The sequence below is a fragment of the Dendrobates tinctorius genome, unplaced genomic scaffold (assembly GCF_039654945.1).
Source record: "Dendrobates tinctorius isolate UK_male_01 unplaced genomic scaffold, ASM3965494v1 ptg000064l, whole genome shotgun sequence".
Taxonomy (NCBI): domain Eukaryota; kingdom Metazoa; phylum Chordata; class Amphibia; order Anura; family Dendrobatidae; genus Dendrobates; species Dendrobates tinctorius.
The window spans coordinates 16201915-16219095 of record NW_027361732.1 but is presented as its reverse complement, the minus strand read 5'-3'; the positions used below and the strand labels follow the sequence as shown (position 1 = coordinate 16219095).

General features: G+C 41.4%; 1 protein-coding gene across 6 annotated transcripts in view; it reads right to left on the bottom strand.

The window, feature by feature from the left end:
• Nucleotides 1-17181, bottom strand: part of SUGT1 (SGT1 homolog, MIS12 kinetochore complex assembly cochaperone) — a 188808-nt gene that overhangs the window by 117014 nt on the left and 54613 nt on the right. For all 6 annotated transcript variants that reach the window (XM_073580339.1, XM_073580341.1, XM_073580338.1 and 3 more), the window contains 3 exons: nt 13187-13240; nt 3247-3266; nt 2692-2729 (listed from right to left, as the gene is read on the bottom strand). In XM_073580339.1, the coding sequence (XP_073436440.1) occupies nt 2692-2729; nt 3247-3266; nt 13187-13240 (112 nt within the window). The remainder of the gene's footprint in view (nt 1-2691; nt 2730-3246; nt 3267-13186; nt 13241-17181) is intronic.

Below are 17181 nucleotides of genomic sequence, written 5' to 3'. Positions count from 1 at the left end.
CCATTCAGAAGAAGAGGAGTTTTTAAAGCATTTTCTAAAAGGATTTTGGAGCAGATCCACAGAAAAAAAAAAATTCTCAACGACTAAACCTGCACAATCCTAATACTGTCAACATGGGGAAAGGAAACTAACCCCAAAAGTGTCTGATATTTTATACCTTACAATTGTAGGGGCTAGAGTACAAACACACTTTTTGCGTAGCTCAGATTTGCAGAACGGTCCCTTGCTTACAATGTTGTGACATTTCCATTTGCTATAATCTGAAAGGTGTCAAAAAATTTTTTTTTTCAGAGCATTGCAGCTTTTGAAGAATGGCGACGGCCTAAGCACTTTGTTATGTTCTACAGGTCCGGCTTCATGTTCCCTGTAAATGTTGATATGGATCTGGTACAGTCCATTCCGAAAGTATTCGGCCCCCCTGGAACTTTTCAACCTTTTCCCATATATCATGCTTCAAACAAAGATACCAAATGTAAATTTTTGGTGAAGAATCAACAATTGGGACACAATTGTGAAGTTGAACGAAATTTATTGGTTATTTTAAATTTTTGTGGAAATTCAAAAACTGAAAAGTGGGGCGTGCAATATTATTCGGCCCCTTCAACTTAATACTTTGTTGCGCCACCTTTTGCTGCGATTACAGCTGCAAGTCGCTTGGGGTATGTCTCTATCAGTTTTGTACATCGAGAGACTGAAATTCTTGCCGATTCTTCCTTGGCAAACCGCTCTAGCTCAGTGAGCTCAGTGACTTGGCCATTCTAAAGGCCCCGTCTCACATAGCAAGATCGCTAGCGAGATCGCTAAAGCGTCACCGATTTTGAGACGCAACAGCGACCTCGCAAGCGATCTCGCTACGTGTGACGCATAGCGGCGACCAGGCCCCCACTGCGATGTCGCTGATCGTGCTCGAATATCCTGGGCCATTTTTTGATCGCTGGTGTCCCGCTGGCCAGAGCGCATCGCTGTGTTTGACACCGACGAGCGACCTCGTTAGCGACTCAGAAATCATGGACGCAGGCGGGAGTCGTCAGAATCTCTGCTGTGTGACAAGGTCCTAATGACCGCCGAGGTCATTATACAGATCGTTGCTGCGTCGTTGGGTAAATCTGACTGTTTGACAGCTTACTAGCGACCATTTAGCAGCGCACCAGCGATCCTTACCAGGTCGTATCGTTGTCGGGATCGCTGGTGCGTCGGTAAGTGTAACGGTACCCTAACACCTGGATATGTTTATTTGTGAACCATTCCATTGTAGATTTTGCTTTATGTTTGGGATCATTGTCTTGTTGGAAGACAAATCTCCATCCCAGTCTCAGGTCTTTTGCAGACTCCAACAGGTTTTCTTCAAGAATGGTCCTGTATTTGGCTCCATCCATCTTCCCATCAATTTGAATCATCTTCCCTGTCCCAGGTGAAGAAAAGCAGGCCCAAACCATGATGCTGCCACCACCATGTTTGACAGTGGGGATGGTGTGTTCAGGGTGATGAGCTGTGTTGCCTTTACGCCAAACAGATCGTCTGGCATTGTTGCCAAAAAGTTCGATTTTGGTTTCATCTGACCAGAGCACCTTCTTCCACATGTTTGGTGTGTCTCCCAGGTGGCTTGTTGAAACTTTAAACAACACTTTTTATGGATATCTTTGAGAAATGGCTTTCTTCTTGCCACTCTTCCATAAAGGCCAGATTTGTGCAGTGTACGACTGATTGTTGTCCTATGGACAGACTGTCCCACCTCAGCTGTAGATCTCTGAAGTTCATCTAGAGTGATCATGGACCTCTTGGCTGCATCTCTGATCAGTCTTCTCCTTGTTTGAGATGAAGGTTTAGAGGGACGGCCGGATCTTGGTAGATTTGCAGTGGTATGATACTCCTTCAATTTCAATATGATCGCTTGCACAGTGCTCCTTGGGATGTTTACAGTTTTGGAAATCATTTTGTATCCAAATCCGGCTTTAAACTTCTCCACAACAGTGTTACGGACCTGCCTGTTGTGTTCATTGGTCTTCATGATGCTCTCTGTGTATCAAACAGAACCCTGAGACTATCACAGAGCAGGTGTATTTATACGGAGACTTGATTACACACAGGTGGATTATATTTATCATCATTAGTCATTTAGGACAACATTGGATCATTCAGAGATCCACAATGAACTTCTGGAGTGAGTTTGCTGCGCTGAAAGTAAAGGGGCCAAATAATATTGCTCACCCCACTTTTCAGTTTTTGAATTTCCACAAAAATTTAAAATACGGTCACCAATAAATTTCATTCAACTTCTCAATTGTGTTCCACTTGTTGTTGATTCTTCACCAAAAATTTACATTTGGTATCTTTATGTTTGAAGCATGATATGTGGAAAAGGTTGAAAAGTTCCAGGGGGCAGAATACTTTCGCAAGACACTGTAATGTATTGAAAGGTAAAGAAAGAGCATCATGCTGAAATCATGGCCCAGCCTACCATATATCAGCCAAGGTTCCTTGTTTAGAATTTCTTTTACTGTAAACTGAGCACAACATCTTGTTAACTTCTTAGTCTGCTTTTATCAGTTACTAACTTGGTAAACTAGTAGTAACCAACTAGAAAATCCTGGTAAAAGACTATGAAAACACAAAAATAGACTTGTCCATCAACAAGAACTTCTTTGCAATTTCTACATCATTTTCCTAACATGATATAGGAAAGAAAAATACCTGTATTTTGTGGCTTTCGTCTGGTTACAAGACTGCAGCTAAGGTGAAAGAGACAAAGTGTAAGCCATCACCATGGTCATAGTCACAAACGGAGAAATAGTAATTTACAAGATAATGCTTGTAGAAAGAATTGCACATATTAGCAGATCATTATCCTATCATTTACTTTATTAACCCCCCATCACATGGCAGCAGTTTTCTCAATACTTTGCATCCGTATCAAAACTAGGACCCTACAGTGAGAAGAGATAGAATGGAAAGATTTGTGCTTATGTGTTGTATTAGCGCTCCAGGTTTGGGCTCTGGAGTACTGGTACAATGTATTCACCATGACACTGCTATGGGAAAGCTGCTGTAGGAAAAGACGGAGTTTGCATTGGTAATGGTGCAGAGGAACGTGACATTATCTTACAAAACCTAATCCCTCCTCCAATGCTTTGAGGGGGTTCATCATACAGACAAGAGAAAGGTAATAATCTGTAGTCAAAGATCATTATTATGCTACACATAGGTCATATTGTGTACATGTACACAGAGCAATACAAACTGTCTTACCAGCTCAGGACATGAGGAACCTATGAATGACACAAAAATAGTGGGTTAATAATGATAAGAACTATATGCTCATTGCTATAATAAACAACATATTGTGCAATTTAAAAAAAAAGAGAAAATAAATCAGCACTAATCATACAATGTGCGGGTGCAAGCCTCCAGATCCACTGCTAATAGACCAAACATTGTGGAAGCCATATAGAGGGAGGCAGAACGTCCCGGAGCAGCATCCCTGGAAGTAGCAGGACAGAGTGACGAAGGACGAGCCATGCTGGCGACATACTCCCCTCAGCGAACTGCTGTTTCCACCCCCTCCTCACTTGTACTGCAGACTTCCCCAGAACTGCAAGTCCCCTGGCCACTTCCCACCTGCTTGCTCTTAGAGGGGTTTTCCCACGAACAAAAGTTCATTTTATTCACTAGATCTTGGAATAATAATAAGTTCCACTTAATTGGATGTGTTAAAACATGTTCCTGTGCTGAGATAATCTTATAAATGTGTCCCTGCTGTGTATTGTGTAATGGCTGTGTCTGACCGTACAGAGACATGGTCTGGTCATACCACAGCTCCTGGGCAGGGGAGGAAGCAAAAGAGAGCATACAGACAGGACAGCGGGGGATCACAGCTGATTATGTGAGGCAAAACATGGTTTAAAAAATAGGCAGAGAAATGTTTTACTTCACAGAAAGAATCAGCTGTGATCCCTGGCTGTAATGTCTATATACTCTTATTTCCTCCCCTGCCCAGGAGCTGTGGTATGATCAGACAATGTCCCTGTACGGTCAGACACAGCCATTACACAGTACACAGCAGGGACACATGTATAAGATTATCTCAGCACAAGAACAGTTTATTAAATCACTTCCTATTGTGGAACGCATTTTAGTTTCAAAATCTAATGAAAAAAAATATTTTGTTTGTGAGAAAGACCCTATAACTGCATACCCGTCTACTCCTGGTTTTAGGTATGCACATGTACAATGCAAACATGGCTCACCTTTACTCCCCCCAAAACATACCTTCTTCTACATTTTCCTCCAGCAAGAATCAATTTATTGAGATGAAGGCAAGTCATAAGAATGGTCATTTGATATAATTACCGATAATTGTTAAATGATTATTACAGATCCGCTCAGTTTCTTATTGGGTGCTGAATAGTAAATCATGTCCATCTCCCAATACAGAAGTGGAGATAAATAATCCTTTTAAACATTATTGTGATTCTATTGTAAATTAAATGCTATTTAAGAAGCCGTAAAGGGAATCTGTCACCCCATTTTAGCCCTATCAGCTGCTGGCGCCGCCATCAGGGGCTTATCTACAGCATTCTGTAATGCTGTAGATAAGCCCACGATGTAACCTGAAAGATAAGAAACACGAGTTAGATTATACTCACCCCGGGGGTGGGGCGTTTCGGTCCGATGGGTGTCGCGGTCCGGTCTGGCGGCTCCCATCTTCATACGATGCCATCCTCCTCCTTACTTCTGCCGCAGCTCCGGCGCAGACTACTTTATCTGCCCTGTTGAGGGCAGAGTAAAGTACTGCAGTGCGCTGGCGCCAGGAAAGGTCAGAGAGGTCCGGCGCCTGCACACTGCAGTACTTTACTCTGCCCTCAACAGGGCAGAGAAAGTACACTTGCGCTGGAGCCGCGGCAGAAGTAAGAAGGAGGACGGCATCGCTAGAAGATGGGAGGCGCTGGACCAGACCGCGACACCCACCGCACCCGCCGAGTATAATTAACTTGTTTTTCTTATCTTTCAGGTTACATCGGGGGTTTATCTACAAAATTACAGAATGCCGAAGATAAGCCCCTGATGGCGGTGCCGGCAGCTGATAGGGCTAAAATGGGGTGACAGATTCCCTTTCAAGGATTATCCATCTTCACTAACTTCCATATCAAGAGGCGAGATGTACTGGTGATGTCACGTCTACAGACAAGTGAGGGCACGCGGTCACCATGACCAGGTATCGTGCAAGTCCTACTGATTGGACTAGCACAAGTGTATGTCCCTGTAGGGGTTTGTAAATGTGACGTCACTGCCGCTGCCTGCCTCCTTCCTTGGAAGCGAATGGAGCCAGAACAACTCACTAACAATCAAGGACAACTCTTTAATGACTAGTTCTGGCAACATGATATCTATCATTTCTCCACATACACTGTGGCTCGCAACCATCTTTCAGAGCGAGATGTTGCGCTCAAGATAAAAAAAAAAAAGCTTAGGACTACTGCCTTAGAGCTAGGAGTAGGAAGCAGTAATGGTATGAAGCACACAGGCATATGTGACTTAGTTTGTGATTTCACAATTTTTAAGAACTTGAATTATGTCTCAAAGTTTTCCAGAGATGTGGGAGGAACATTTTGTCGTTGCATTTGTAATGCTCACGCTAATGACCCACATTTACTAAAATGCAATTGGGAAGCTTCAGCCCTCAAAGCTTTTACAATTTTAGTTGTCTATTTATTGCTACTCTTAGGGTAAGTTCACACTGGGTGTTTTTGCTGCGTTTTTTATGCTAATTTTCAGCTGCTTTTTGCAGTACCAGCAAAGCCTATGAGATTTCAGAAATTTCATGCACATACATTTGTTTGTCATCAGCCTGTCATCCAGCAGAGCGGACCCAAACCCCATTCACTTGAATGGGGGGTCCAACAATACAGTATTTGACATGCTGTCATATGCATGACAGTGCGGCAAACAGCGCTTCTGATCGAAGGGGAAACCATCCCCGCCAATCAGAGAGCCGCAGTTTCCACGCTGTCAAAAGACAGCGTGAGCACTCAGCTGTGATCGGACGTATAAAGTTTACCTCCGGTCATTGGTGTCAGCTGATGGGCTACTGATCCCATCATCCAACACCTGTTGCCACTAATAACAGAGGCAGCTGATGGGTGTAGTCATCAGCTGCTACTGGGTTGTAAATAATAAAAAAAAAAAAAAAAAAACGGTGTGGGTTCCCCCTATTATTGATAACCAGCCAGGCAAAATTCATAGCTGGGAGCTGCAACCCTCAACTTTCAGAGTTAGCAAGGCTGGTTATCATGAATAAAGGGGTCCAAACGCTGATTTTTTTAATTATTTAAATCATAAAAAACAAACGGTGTGGGGGCCCCCCCATTTTTGACAACCAGCCTTGCTAAAGCTCACAGCTGGGGGCTGGTATTCTCAGGCTGGTAAGGGGCCATGAATATTGCCCCCAGCCTAAAAATAGCAGCCGCCCAGAAAAAGCACATCTAGTAGATGCACCAGTTCTGGCGCTTTGTCCATCTCTTCCCATTTGCCCTGTAGCAGTGGCAAGTGGGGTTCATATTTGTGGGGTTAGTCATCTTTGTGTTGTCTGGTGACATTAAGCCTACGTATTAGTAATGGAGGCATATATAAAAGACACCTATACATTACTAAACCTATAGTTACATGGTAAATAAAGACACAGCAAGAATAAAGTCTTTTATTAGAAACTAGCTGAAGAGCCCGGCGCTGCCCGGGCATAGTAACTAACAGTGGTTAGTTATAACAAATTATAATTATCCTCCATCCCATAGTCCCATGCCCATATATCCATCATACATACAGTTGTGGCCAAAAGTTTTGACACCCCTGCAATTTTGTCAGATAATACTCAGTTTCTTCCTGAAAATGATTGCAAACACAAATTCTTTGGTATTATCTTCATTTAATTTGTCTTAAATAAAAAAACACAAAAAGAATTGTCCTAAAGCCAAATTGGATATAATTCCACACCAAACATAAAAAAGAGGGTGGACAAAAGTATTGGCACTGTTCGAAAAATCATGTGATGCTTCTCTAATTTGTGTAATTAACAGCACCTGTAACTTACCTGTGGCACCTAACAGGTGTTGGCAATAACTAAATCACACTTGCAGCCAGTTGACATGGATTAAAGTTGACTCAACCTCTGTCCTGTGTCCTTGTGTGTACCACATTGAGCATGGAGAAAAGAAAGAAGACCAAAGAACTGTCTGAGGACTTGAGAAACCAAATTGTGAGGAAGCATGAGCAATCTCAAGGCTACAAGTCCATCTCCAAAAACCTGAATGTTCCTGTGTCTACCATGCGCAGTGTCATCAACAAGTTTAAAGCCCATGGCACTGTGGCTAACCTCCCTAGATGTGGACGGAAAAGAAAAATTGACAAGAGATTTCAACGAAAGATTGTGAGGATGTTGGATAAAGAACCTCGACTAACATCCAAACAAGTTCAAGCTGACCTGCAGTCCGAGGGTACAACAGTGTCAACCCGTACTATCTGTCGGCGTCTGAATGAAAAGGGACTGTATGGTAGGAGACCCAGGAAGACCCCACTTCTTACCCCGAGACATAAAAAAGCCATGCTGGAGTTTGCCAAAACATACCTGAAAAAGCCTAAAACGTTTTGGAAGAATGTTCTCTGGTCAGATGAGTCAAAAGTAGAGCTTTTTGGGCAAAGGCATCAATGTAGAGTTTACAGGAGAAAAAAAAGAGGCATTCAAAGAAAAAAACACGGTTCCTACAGTCAAACATGGCGGAGGTTCCCTGATGTTTTGGGGTTGCTTTGCTGCCTCTGGCACTGAACTGCTTGACCGTGTGCATGGCATTATGAAGTCTGAAGACTACCAACAAATTTTGCAGCATGATGTAGGGCCCTGTGTGAGAAAGCTGGGTCTCCCTCAGAGGTCATGGGCCTTCTAGCAGGACAATGACCCAAAACACACTTCAAAAAGCAATAGAAAATGGTTTGAGAGAAAGCACTGGAGACTTCTAAGGTGGCCAGCAATGAGTCCAGACCTGAATCCCATAGAACACCTGTGGAGAGATCTAAAAAAGGCAGTTTGGAGAAGGCACCCTTATAATATCAGGGACCTGGAGCAGTTTGCCAAAGAAGAATGGTCTAAAAGTCCAGCAGAGCATTGTAAGAAACTCATTGATTATTACCGGAAGCGATTGGTCGCAGTTATTTTGGCTAAAGGTTGTGCAACCAAGTATTAGGCTGAGGTTGCCAATACTTTTGTCTGGCCCATTTTTGGAGTTTTGTGTGAAATGATCAATGTTTTGCTTTTTGCTTCATCCTCTTTTGTGTTTTTTCAGTTAAGAAAAATTAAATGAAGATAATAATACCAAAGAATTTGTGATTGCAATCCTTTTCAGGAAGAAACTGAGTATTATCTGACAAAATTGCAGGGGTGTCAATAATTTTGGCCACAACTGTATTCTCCATCCCATAGTCCCATGCCCTTATACCCATCACACATCCATCTCATAGTCCCCATGCTCATATACCCATCATACATATCCTCCATCCCATAGTCAACCATTATGACATCATAATGAGCGGCGAGGCTTGCAACCTATGATGACATCAGCGTCGCCATGGCAACCATTATGACATAATGAGGGGCGGGGCTTGATACACACACACTTTTTCCCCATTATGTAGCAAAATTGTTTGGTGAATTGGAACGCGCGGGGTTAAAATTTCGCCTCACAACATAGCTTAGGACGCTCTTGGGGTGCAGACGTGTGACTGTGCCAAATTTTGCGGCTGTAGCTGCGACGGTGCGGATGCCTATCCCAAACATACATAGAATCATAGAATCGTAGAATCGTAGAGTTGGAAGGGACCTCCTGGGCCATCTGGTCCAACCCCCTGCTCAAAGCAGGATTCGCTAAATCATCCCAGTCAGATGTCTGTCCAGCCTCTGTTTGAAGACTTCCATTGAAGGAGAACTCACCACTTCTCGTGGCAGCCTGTTCCACTCATTGATCACTCTAACTGTCAAAAAGTTTTTTCTAATATCTAATCTGTGTCTCCTCCCATTCAGTTTCATCCCATTGCTTCTAGTCTTTCCTTGTGCAAATGAGAATAAAGTTGATCCTTCTACAATGTGACAGCCCTTTAGATATTTGTAGACAGCTATTAAGTCTCCTCTCAGTCTTCTCTTTTGCAAACTAAACATTCCCAAATCCTGCAACCTTTCCTCATAAGACAGGGTTTGCAGACCGGTCACCATTCTGGTCGCTCTTTTCTGAACTTGCTCCAGTTTGTTGATGTCTTTTTTAAAATGTGGTGCCCAAAACTGGACACAATATTCCAGATGAGGTCTGACCAAAGAGGAGTAGAGGGAAATAATGACTTCACGTGATCTAGACTGTATGCTTCTGTTAATACATCCTAGAATTGCATTTGCCTTTTTTGCTGCTGCATCACACTGTTGACTCATATTCAGTCTGTGATCTATTAGTATACCCAAGTCTTTTTCACATGTGCTGTCACTTAGCCCTATTCCTCCCATTCTATATATGCTTTTTCCATTTTTATTGCCCAGATCTAGAACTTTGCATTTCTCCCTGTTAAAAACCATTCTGTTTGTTGCTGCCCACTTCTCCAGTTTATTTAAATCTTTTTGAATCCTCTCTCTCTCTTCTCTAGTATTAGCTATCCCTCCTAGCTTTGTGTCATCAGCAAATTTAATCAGTTTACCCTCAATTCCTTCATCTAAATCGTTGATAAAGATGTTGAACAATACAGGGCCCAGGACAGAGCCCTGTGGTACCCCACTTGAGACATTCTTCCAACTGGATGTGCAGCCATTTACGACCACTCTTTGGGTCCGATCACTAAGCCAGTTATGAATCCACCTAACAGTTGCCTTGTCCATTCCATACTTAATCATTTTTTCAATAAGGATTGTATGAGAGACTTTGTCAAATGCTTTGCTGAAGTCAAGATATACTATATCTACAGCATTTCCTTGATCCACCCAATCAGTGATACCGTCATAGAAGGAAATTAAGTTAGTCTGACATGACTTATTAGTTACAAACCCATGCTGACTCTGTTTAATCACTTCATTCTTATCCAGGTATTGACATACATGTTGTTTAATAATTTGTTCAAAGATCTTTCCTGGTATAGAAGTCAGACTCACCGGCCTATAGTTACCTGGGTCCACCTTCTTCCCCTTTTTGAAGATAGGAACAACATTTGCTCTTCTCCAGTCTTCTGGCACTTCTCCTGTTCTCCAAGAATTTTCAAAGATTATAGAGAGGGGTTCAAAAATTTCTTCTGCTATCTCCTTCAGTACTCTGGGGTGTAATTCATCTGGACCTGGAGACTTGAATTCATTTAGGCTAGCTAAGTGTTTCCTCACTATCTTTCTGTTTATAGATATCCTGGATTCTTCTATTCCCTTAATAGGACAGTGAATAACAGTTGATGTTACATTTCCTTTCTGAGAGAAAACAGATGCAAAATAGGAATTTAAAAGTTCAGCCTTCTCAACATCCTGTCTTACCATTTCATCATTTTCATCCTGTAAAATCCTATAGCATCTTTGACTTTTCTTTTACTTTTGACATATCCCCAAAATCCTTTATTATTGCTTTTGACATCTCTTGCAAGCCTCAATTCATTTTCAGCTTTAGCTAATCTGATTTGTGCCCTGCAGGTTCTGCAGACAGCATTATATTCTTCTTTAGATATGCCTCCCTCTTTCCATTTTATAAACATTTTTTTCTTCCTTTTTAGCATGTGCTTAAGTTCTGTGTTCATCCATCCTGGTTTCCTTAACTGCTTCCTATTCTTCCCTCTTTTCGGAATTGTTAACAACTGTGCTTTGAGAATTTCATTTTTCAAGATTTCCCATCCTTCCTGGACATTTTTGTCTTTAAGGATATCCAGCCATTGGATCCCTCCAATTCTCTTTCTGAATCCCTTAAAATCTGCCTTTCTGAAATCTAACCTTGACGTCTGAGTCTTCATAGGTCTTCCGCCTCTAGTTATCCAAAATTCTAAAATAGCATGGTCGCTACCTCCTAGGGTCCCAGCCACTTTTACCTCCTCAACCATTTCCTCCCTGTTTATAAGGATTAGATCCAAGGTAGCAGTTCCCCTTGTTTTCTCCCTTACCTTTTGGAAGATAAAGTTGTCAGCAAGAGAGGATAAGAATTTCCTTGACCTGTTAGTTTTGCCTGAGAGAGATTCCCAACAAATGTCTGGATAGTTGAAATCTCCCATGACAACTATGTCATATTTTTTGGAGAACTTGGCCATTTGATGCATAAAGAGTTCATCCATAGCTTCAGCTTGCACAGGCGGCCTGTAGTAAATGCCTACAATGGTGTCCTTTCCATTGTTCTGTCCTTGTATTCTTACCCAAACAGTTTCCACAGAACTCCCAGTCTCTGAAGCTTCAATCTCTGTGCAGATATACGCATTTCTAACATACAATGCGACACCCCCTCCTCGTTTATCAAGTCTGTTTCTTGCAAATAAGTTGTATCCTTCTAGTCTTGTATTCCAATCATGTGTATTGTCCCACCAAGTTTCAGTGATTCCAATGACATCATATTTCTTTTCCTGTGTTAGTAGTTCCAATTCTCCTTGTTTGTTGCCCATGCTTTGTGCATTAGTATAGAAACATTTTAGTTTGTGATTGGTTTCTCTTTCTCCAATATTTTTATTACTTAGATTCTTTCGTCTTTGTTCTTCCTTTCCACTTCTAATAGCAGAGTTCTCAATAGCATTTGTCAGGTGTATGGCTTTTTCTGGTCTTTTGCTTCCCTTCCCATGTTGTTCTAGTTTAAAGCTCTCCTTACAAGTGTAGCAAGGCGACTTCCAAATACATGCTTACCAGTCTTCGTAAGGTGCACCCCATCTCTAGCAAGTAGTCCATCGTATAAGTAGTTCACTCCGTGATCCAGAAATCCAAATCGTTGCTGACGGCACCATCGACGTAGCCAGTTGTTCACCTGCAGAATCTTATTCCACCTCCTTGTTCCATGGCCATCCACTGGGAGGATGGAAGAGAAGACCACCTGCGCTCCCAGTTCTTTCACTTTCTTGCCTAAGTCTTCAAAGTCTCTGCAGATGGTTTCCAGGTCGTTTCTTGCGGTGTCATTTGTCCCCACATGTAGTAGCAGGAATGGGTAGTCATCTGAAGGTCTGAAGAGTCCTGATATCCTGTCAGACACATCTTTAATTTTTGCATACATATACACACTTGAGCGTTATATATTAGATAAAAAAAAACACAACTTTCAATTTTAATTCCACCAAAGCTCTCGTCTATTGTAATAAAACTAAAATAAAAAACAACAATATACCATACCTGCCTGTGATCCTGTCCCACACCATAATGCAGGTCACTGAGGCTATTCCATCTGTATTTACTGTATGTAATTCACCTCTTCTATCCTGTCGGCTCCTCCATTGATTTTACAGTACACGGCACATGAATTGCCGGCTTTCCATCTATCTATGTAATATTGTGTGTGTCACTGACATCTATATATCTATGTAGTCTATGTGTACGCGGCACATGAATTGCGGGCTTTTCAAAGGATCTAGAGGTATGGTTCTACAGGAAGTAGCTTTCATTTTCTCTGGGCGGACACTCAACTTTATTAGCACGCACAAAGAGACACTAGTTAACCCAAAAACCGCATGAAAATAACGCAACAAAACGCCAAAAAAAAGCAACAAAAACGCACCAAAACATGCGTTTTTACCACAGCTTCTTTCCTGCCAAGAAATCAGGCTTTGCCGCAGAGAAAAATATCAGCAAGACCGTCCAGTGTGAACTTACACTAAATAGGAAGCACTTGGCAAACAAAGTCCCAGTAACAGTACCTACTAGCCAGGCAAACATCAGGGGGAATACAAGTAGGGCCGCAGTTAACGCCGCACATATATCCTTCTTAGTGGTGATGCACAACTCACATCTTCCCACTCTGCACAGGCCATGTACATGACAGTCAGTAATGCCAGCATCTGGCTGACATTTCCATCAACCCTGGCACAATACTTGAGCACATTTTACTTAAGCTAGGAGAAACCAATGTGTAAACTAGAATTTTTTACACAACTCCAATGTGTCTGACCTTCAAAACCAGCTTACATATGTAGGAGAAGAAAGATTTAGCATTCAAAAATTCCTACTCACTGTTTAATTTCTCTTCGCACATCATAATCCATGAAGAAAACGAGGACGCGGATGCTGAAAGAAGATTTAAACAATTAGCAAAATATCAATTCACTTTAATGTACTTAAAGGAGGAGTTTTCTCATAATCAAGTGGAAAACGTATCTACTTCATAGGTGACGAGTGTCTAATGGATAGGGGTGCTACCACCGTGATCCCACCAATCAAATAAAAGGCCACGAGCCACGTGTGTGATTAGAGGAAAGCGGCAGAGCACAGCATGCTCACCACTTCATGTACTGTCAGATCGCCAGATACAGCAGAGCACAGCTAAGGCTCTGTTCACATGACCTGTTGCCGGCTGCTTGTATCAGAAACGGTATTAAAGAAAATCTGGAACTTTTACAAATGGAGCAAACAGATGCACACCCGTCACCATTTTACTTCCCCTTTTATCCCATTATTACTAGGTGTCATCACCTCTCTGGTTCTGGGTATGCATTCAAGTGAATGGTTCTGTTGAACAGCTGTTAGGGATCCTATTGAAATACTGGTTTATAGGGATTTCATTAGAAATCCCAACATACAGCTAAGTAGGGATCACTATACTAATAACAATGGATTGCAGTCCGATAGAAAAAGCATTTGAGGACATTTTCATCCCATTCAAATGGTTCATTTCATTTCTGTTTTTATCCTAACGAAATGGAACCTAAAACCAAAATAACTGGACATGTGAAAAGTGGCCTGCCTTCAGACGAGTAACATTCAGCCATTATTTTTCAGATGTGCAGACATCAGCAGCATTTATTACTTTACTTATTAGCCGACTTTGCATGTTGGCGATGCATCATAACAATCATTCTGGTAAGCTGCCTTTAGTGTCGCAACTCGGGGTTGTCACTTGTGACTAAAAATGCATGGCACACCGCCTGCAGAGAGCGAAAAGCAGGCAAAATAATGGGAATATCAGGGATGATAATAGCGCACGTATTGGCAGGCTTGCTGCTGACTGGATCAGTAGCAGATTTCATTATTGTAAAGCGTCTATAGAGAATAGATCGCTTCACCTCGTCCTGTAACAAAGTGTCTTCACTCCTCTAATCAGAATGACAGCTTGCTAGAAAACTCATTCTCATCAAAGCCAGGGCTGTGATGAATAACAAGCCTGTAGAAAACAATGGTAAACCCTCTACGGAGTTCTTATTGTGTTATATGGTACAAATACGTCCTCAACCAGTAAGATTACAAAAGGGTTGGATCAACTCCTTCACTGCCACCCTCTGCACATCCTGGCAGGAACAGAGAGCGCCAGAGACATTTTACATCCTGCGCTGAATATAACAGGGTTTCTTTTGAGTATAAAAAAAAAAATGTGTTTTTTCAGTTAAAGTGGCTGGTCTAAAAAATAAATGCCCAGAATACTTGATCTACTTGAAAAGAACACAATCAGCCTTAGGGAAAGTGCACACTGCTTTCTTGCACTTAGCTGAAAGTACATGTTGGAGATTTTCCTTACCTATACATTAGGGCTACCATGTGCCAGATAGAGGCCAAGTACATGTTCTCTTCTCCTGTCTGACAGATATGCATCTGCATGCCATTTTATAAAATGCTTATTAACCCCTTAATGACCGCCAATACGTCTTTTAACTGACCTGAGATATAAGAGAATAGCATCCTCATACAGGTGACAATCCAGCAGCTGTCGGCTGTACACTATAGATGACAACTTGCTGCATCAGTCACCATCAGTGTTTGCACCGTCCAAATCTGTTTAACCCCTTAGATGCTGCTGTCAATAGTGACTAGATATAAATGGTTAACAGAGTGTGGGGGCTTCCTCTTTATCCCCATCGGCACCCTGAGATCATGATTGTGTGGTTCTGATGTTTGCCATGGCAATTCACGACCTAATAGTGGCCTTAGAGTCTGACGGCTGTTGTAACCTATTCAGAAGTTAGCGGCATTTAGGTGGTAAAAATATACATTTTCATTTCTGTCATGCCACTTTGCATTAATTCCTGAAAATCACTTGAAGGGTTAATAAACTACCTGACTGCAGTTTTCAGTATGTCAGGGGGTGCTGTTTTTAAAACGGTATCACTTTTGGGGTTTTCCAGTATATATGATCCTCAAAGTCACTTCAAACCTGGATAGGTCCCTCAAAAAAATAAATTTTGCAAATTTTCCTTGAAAAATTACTGCTACATTTTTAAACCTCCTAAAAGGCTAACAAAATAAAAACACTTTACAAATGGTGCTGATGTAAAGCAGACATGAGGGAAATGTTATTTATGTTTTGTAGTGGTATGACTATCTGGATTAAAGGAATAATCATTCAAGAGTTTAAAAATTGCACATTTTTTAACATTTTTCTAAAATTTCTTTTATTTTTTATAAATAAACACAAAACATATCAACCTAAATTTACCATTATCATAAAGTACAATGTGTCACGAAAAAACAGTCTCAAAATCAATGGAATTTGTTTAAGCGTTGCAGAGTTATACTGATACTGGATAGATTTAAAAAATTTGGCTCCGTCACTAAGGGGTTAAAGCTCAGCAGACTGCTTTTTTCTCATATTGAAAGTCTCTGCAATAAAAGGTGGAAAATGTCATATATGTTTTTCTGGCAATGATTGACAATGCTGGACGAATAACTAATCACCAATCCAGACTGTGGCCAATGTCAGGCATATACAGTTGTGGCAACAAGCGTTTCCCCCTTCCTGATTTCCTATTCCTTTGCATGTTTGTCACACCTAAATTTAAATTTGTCACACTATGTTCCAGATCACCAAAAAAAAACTAAATATTAGACAATGATAACACAAATAAATACAAAATGCAGTTTTTAAGTGAAGGTCTTTATTAACCCCTTAATGACCCCAGCATTTTTCGGTTTGTCGTTTTCGCTCCCCTTCTTCCCAGAGCCATAACTTTTTTATTTTTCCGTCAATATGGCCATGTAAGGGCTTATTTTTTGCGGCACGAGTTGTACTTTTGAAAGACACCATTGGTTTTAGCATGCCGTGTACTCAAAAACGAGAAAAAAAATCCAAGTGCGGTGAAATTGCAAAAAAAAAGTGCAATATCACACATGTTTTTTGTTTGGCTTTTTTGCTAGGTTCACTAAATGCTAAAACTGATCTGCCATTATGATTCTCCAGGTCATTACAAGTTCATAGACACCAAACATGTCTAGGTTCTTTTTTATCTAAGTGGTGAAAAAAATATTCCAAATTTTGCTTAAAAAAAAAAAAAAATTGTGCCATTTTCTGATACCCGTAGCGTCTCCATTTTTCATGATCTGGGGTTGGGGGAGGGCTTATTTTTGCGTGCCGAGCTGACATTTTTAAGGACACCATTTATGTGCAGATACGATCTTTTGATCGCCCATTATTGCATTTTAATTCAATGTCGCGGCGCCCAAAAAAATGTAATTCTGGCGTTTTGAGGTTTCTTTTCCCGCTACACCGTTTAGCGATCGGGTTAATCCATTCTTTATATTGATAGATCGGGCGATTCTGAACGCGGCGATACCTAATATGTGTGATTTTTTTTATTGTTGTTTTACTAGCTGAAGAGCCCAGCACTGCCCTGGCATAGTAACTAACGGTGGTTCGTTATAGCAAATTATAATTATCCTCCATCCCATAGTCCCATATACCCATCATACATATCCACGATCTCATAGTCCCATGCCATGAAAACTTACCGGGTGGCGCTCATTGCAATCCGGGATCAACAACCATAGAGGTCTCAAGGAGACCTCTGGTTGTTATGCCAACTTATCGCTGACTCCCTATCACGTGACGGGGTCGGCGATGAGCGTATTTCCGGCCCGGCGGCCTGAAGCGCTTGTTAAATGCCGCTGTCAGCGTTTGACAGCGGTATTTAACTAGTTATTAGGCGCACGAGGATTGCATAGAAGTAACAGCATTTCAGGAAAAAAAAAAAAAAAAAAAAATCACACTAAGAGTAAAATATGGTGGTGCTAGTGTGATGGTG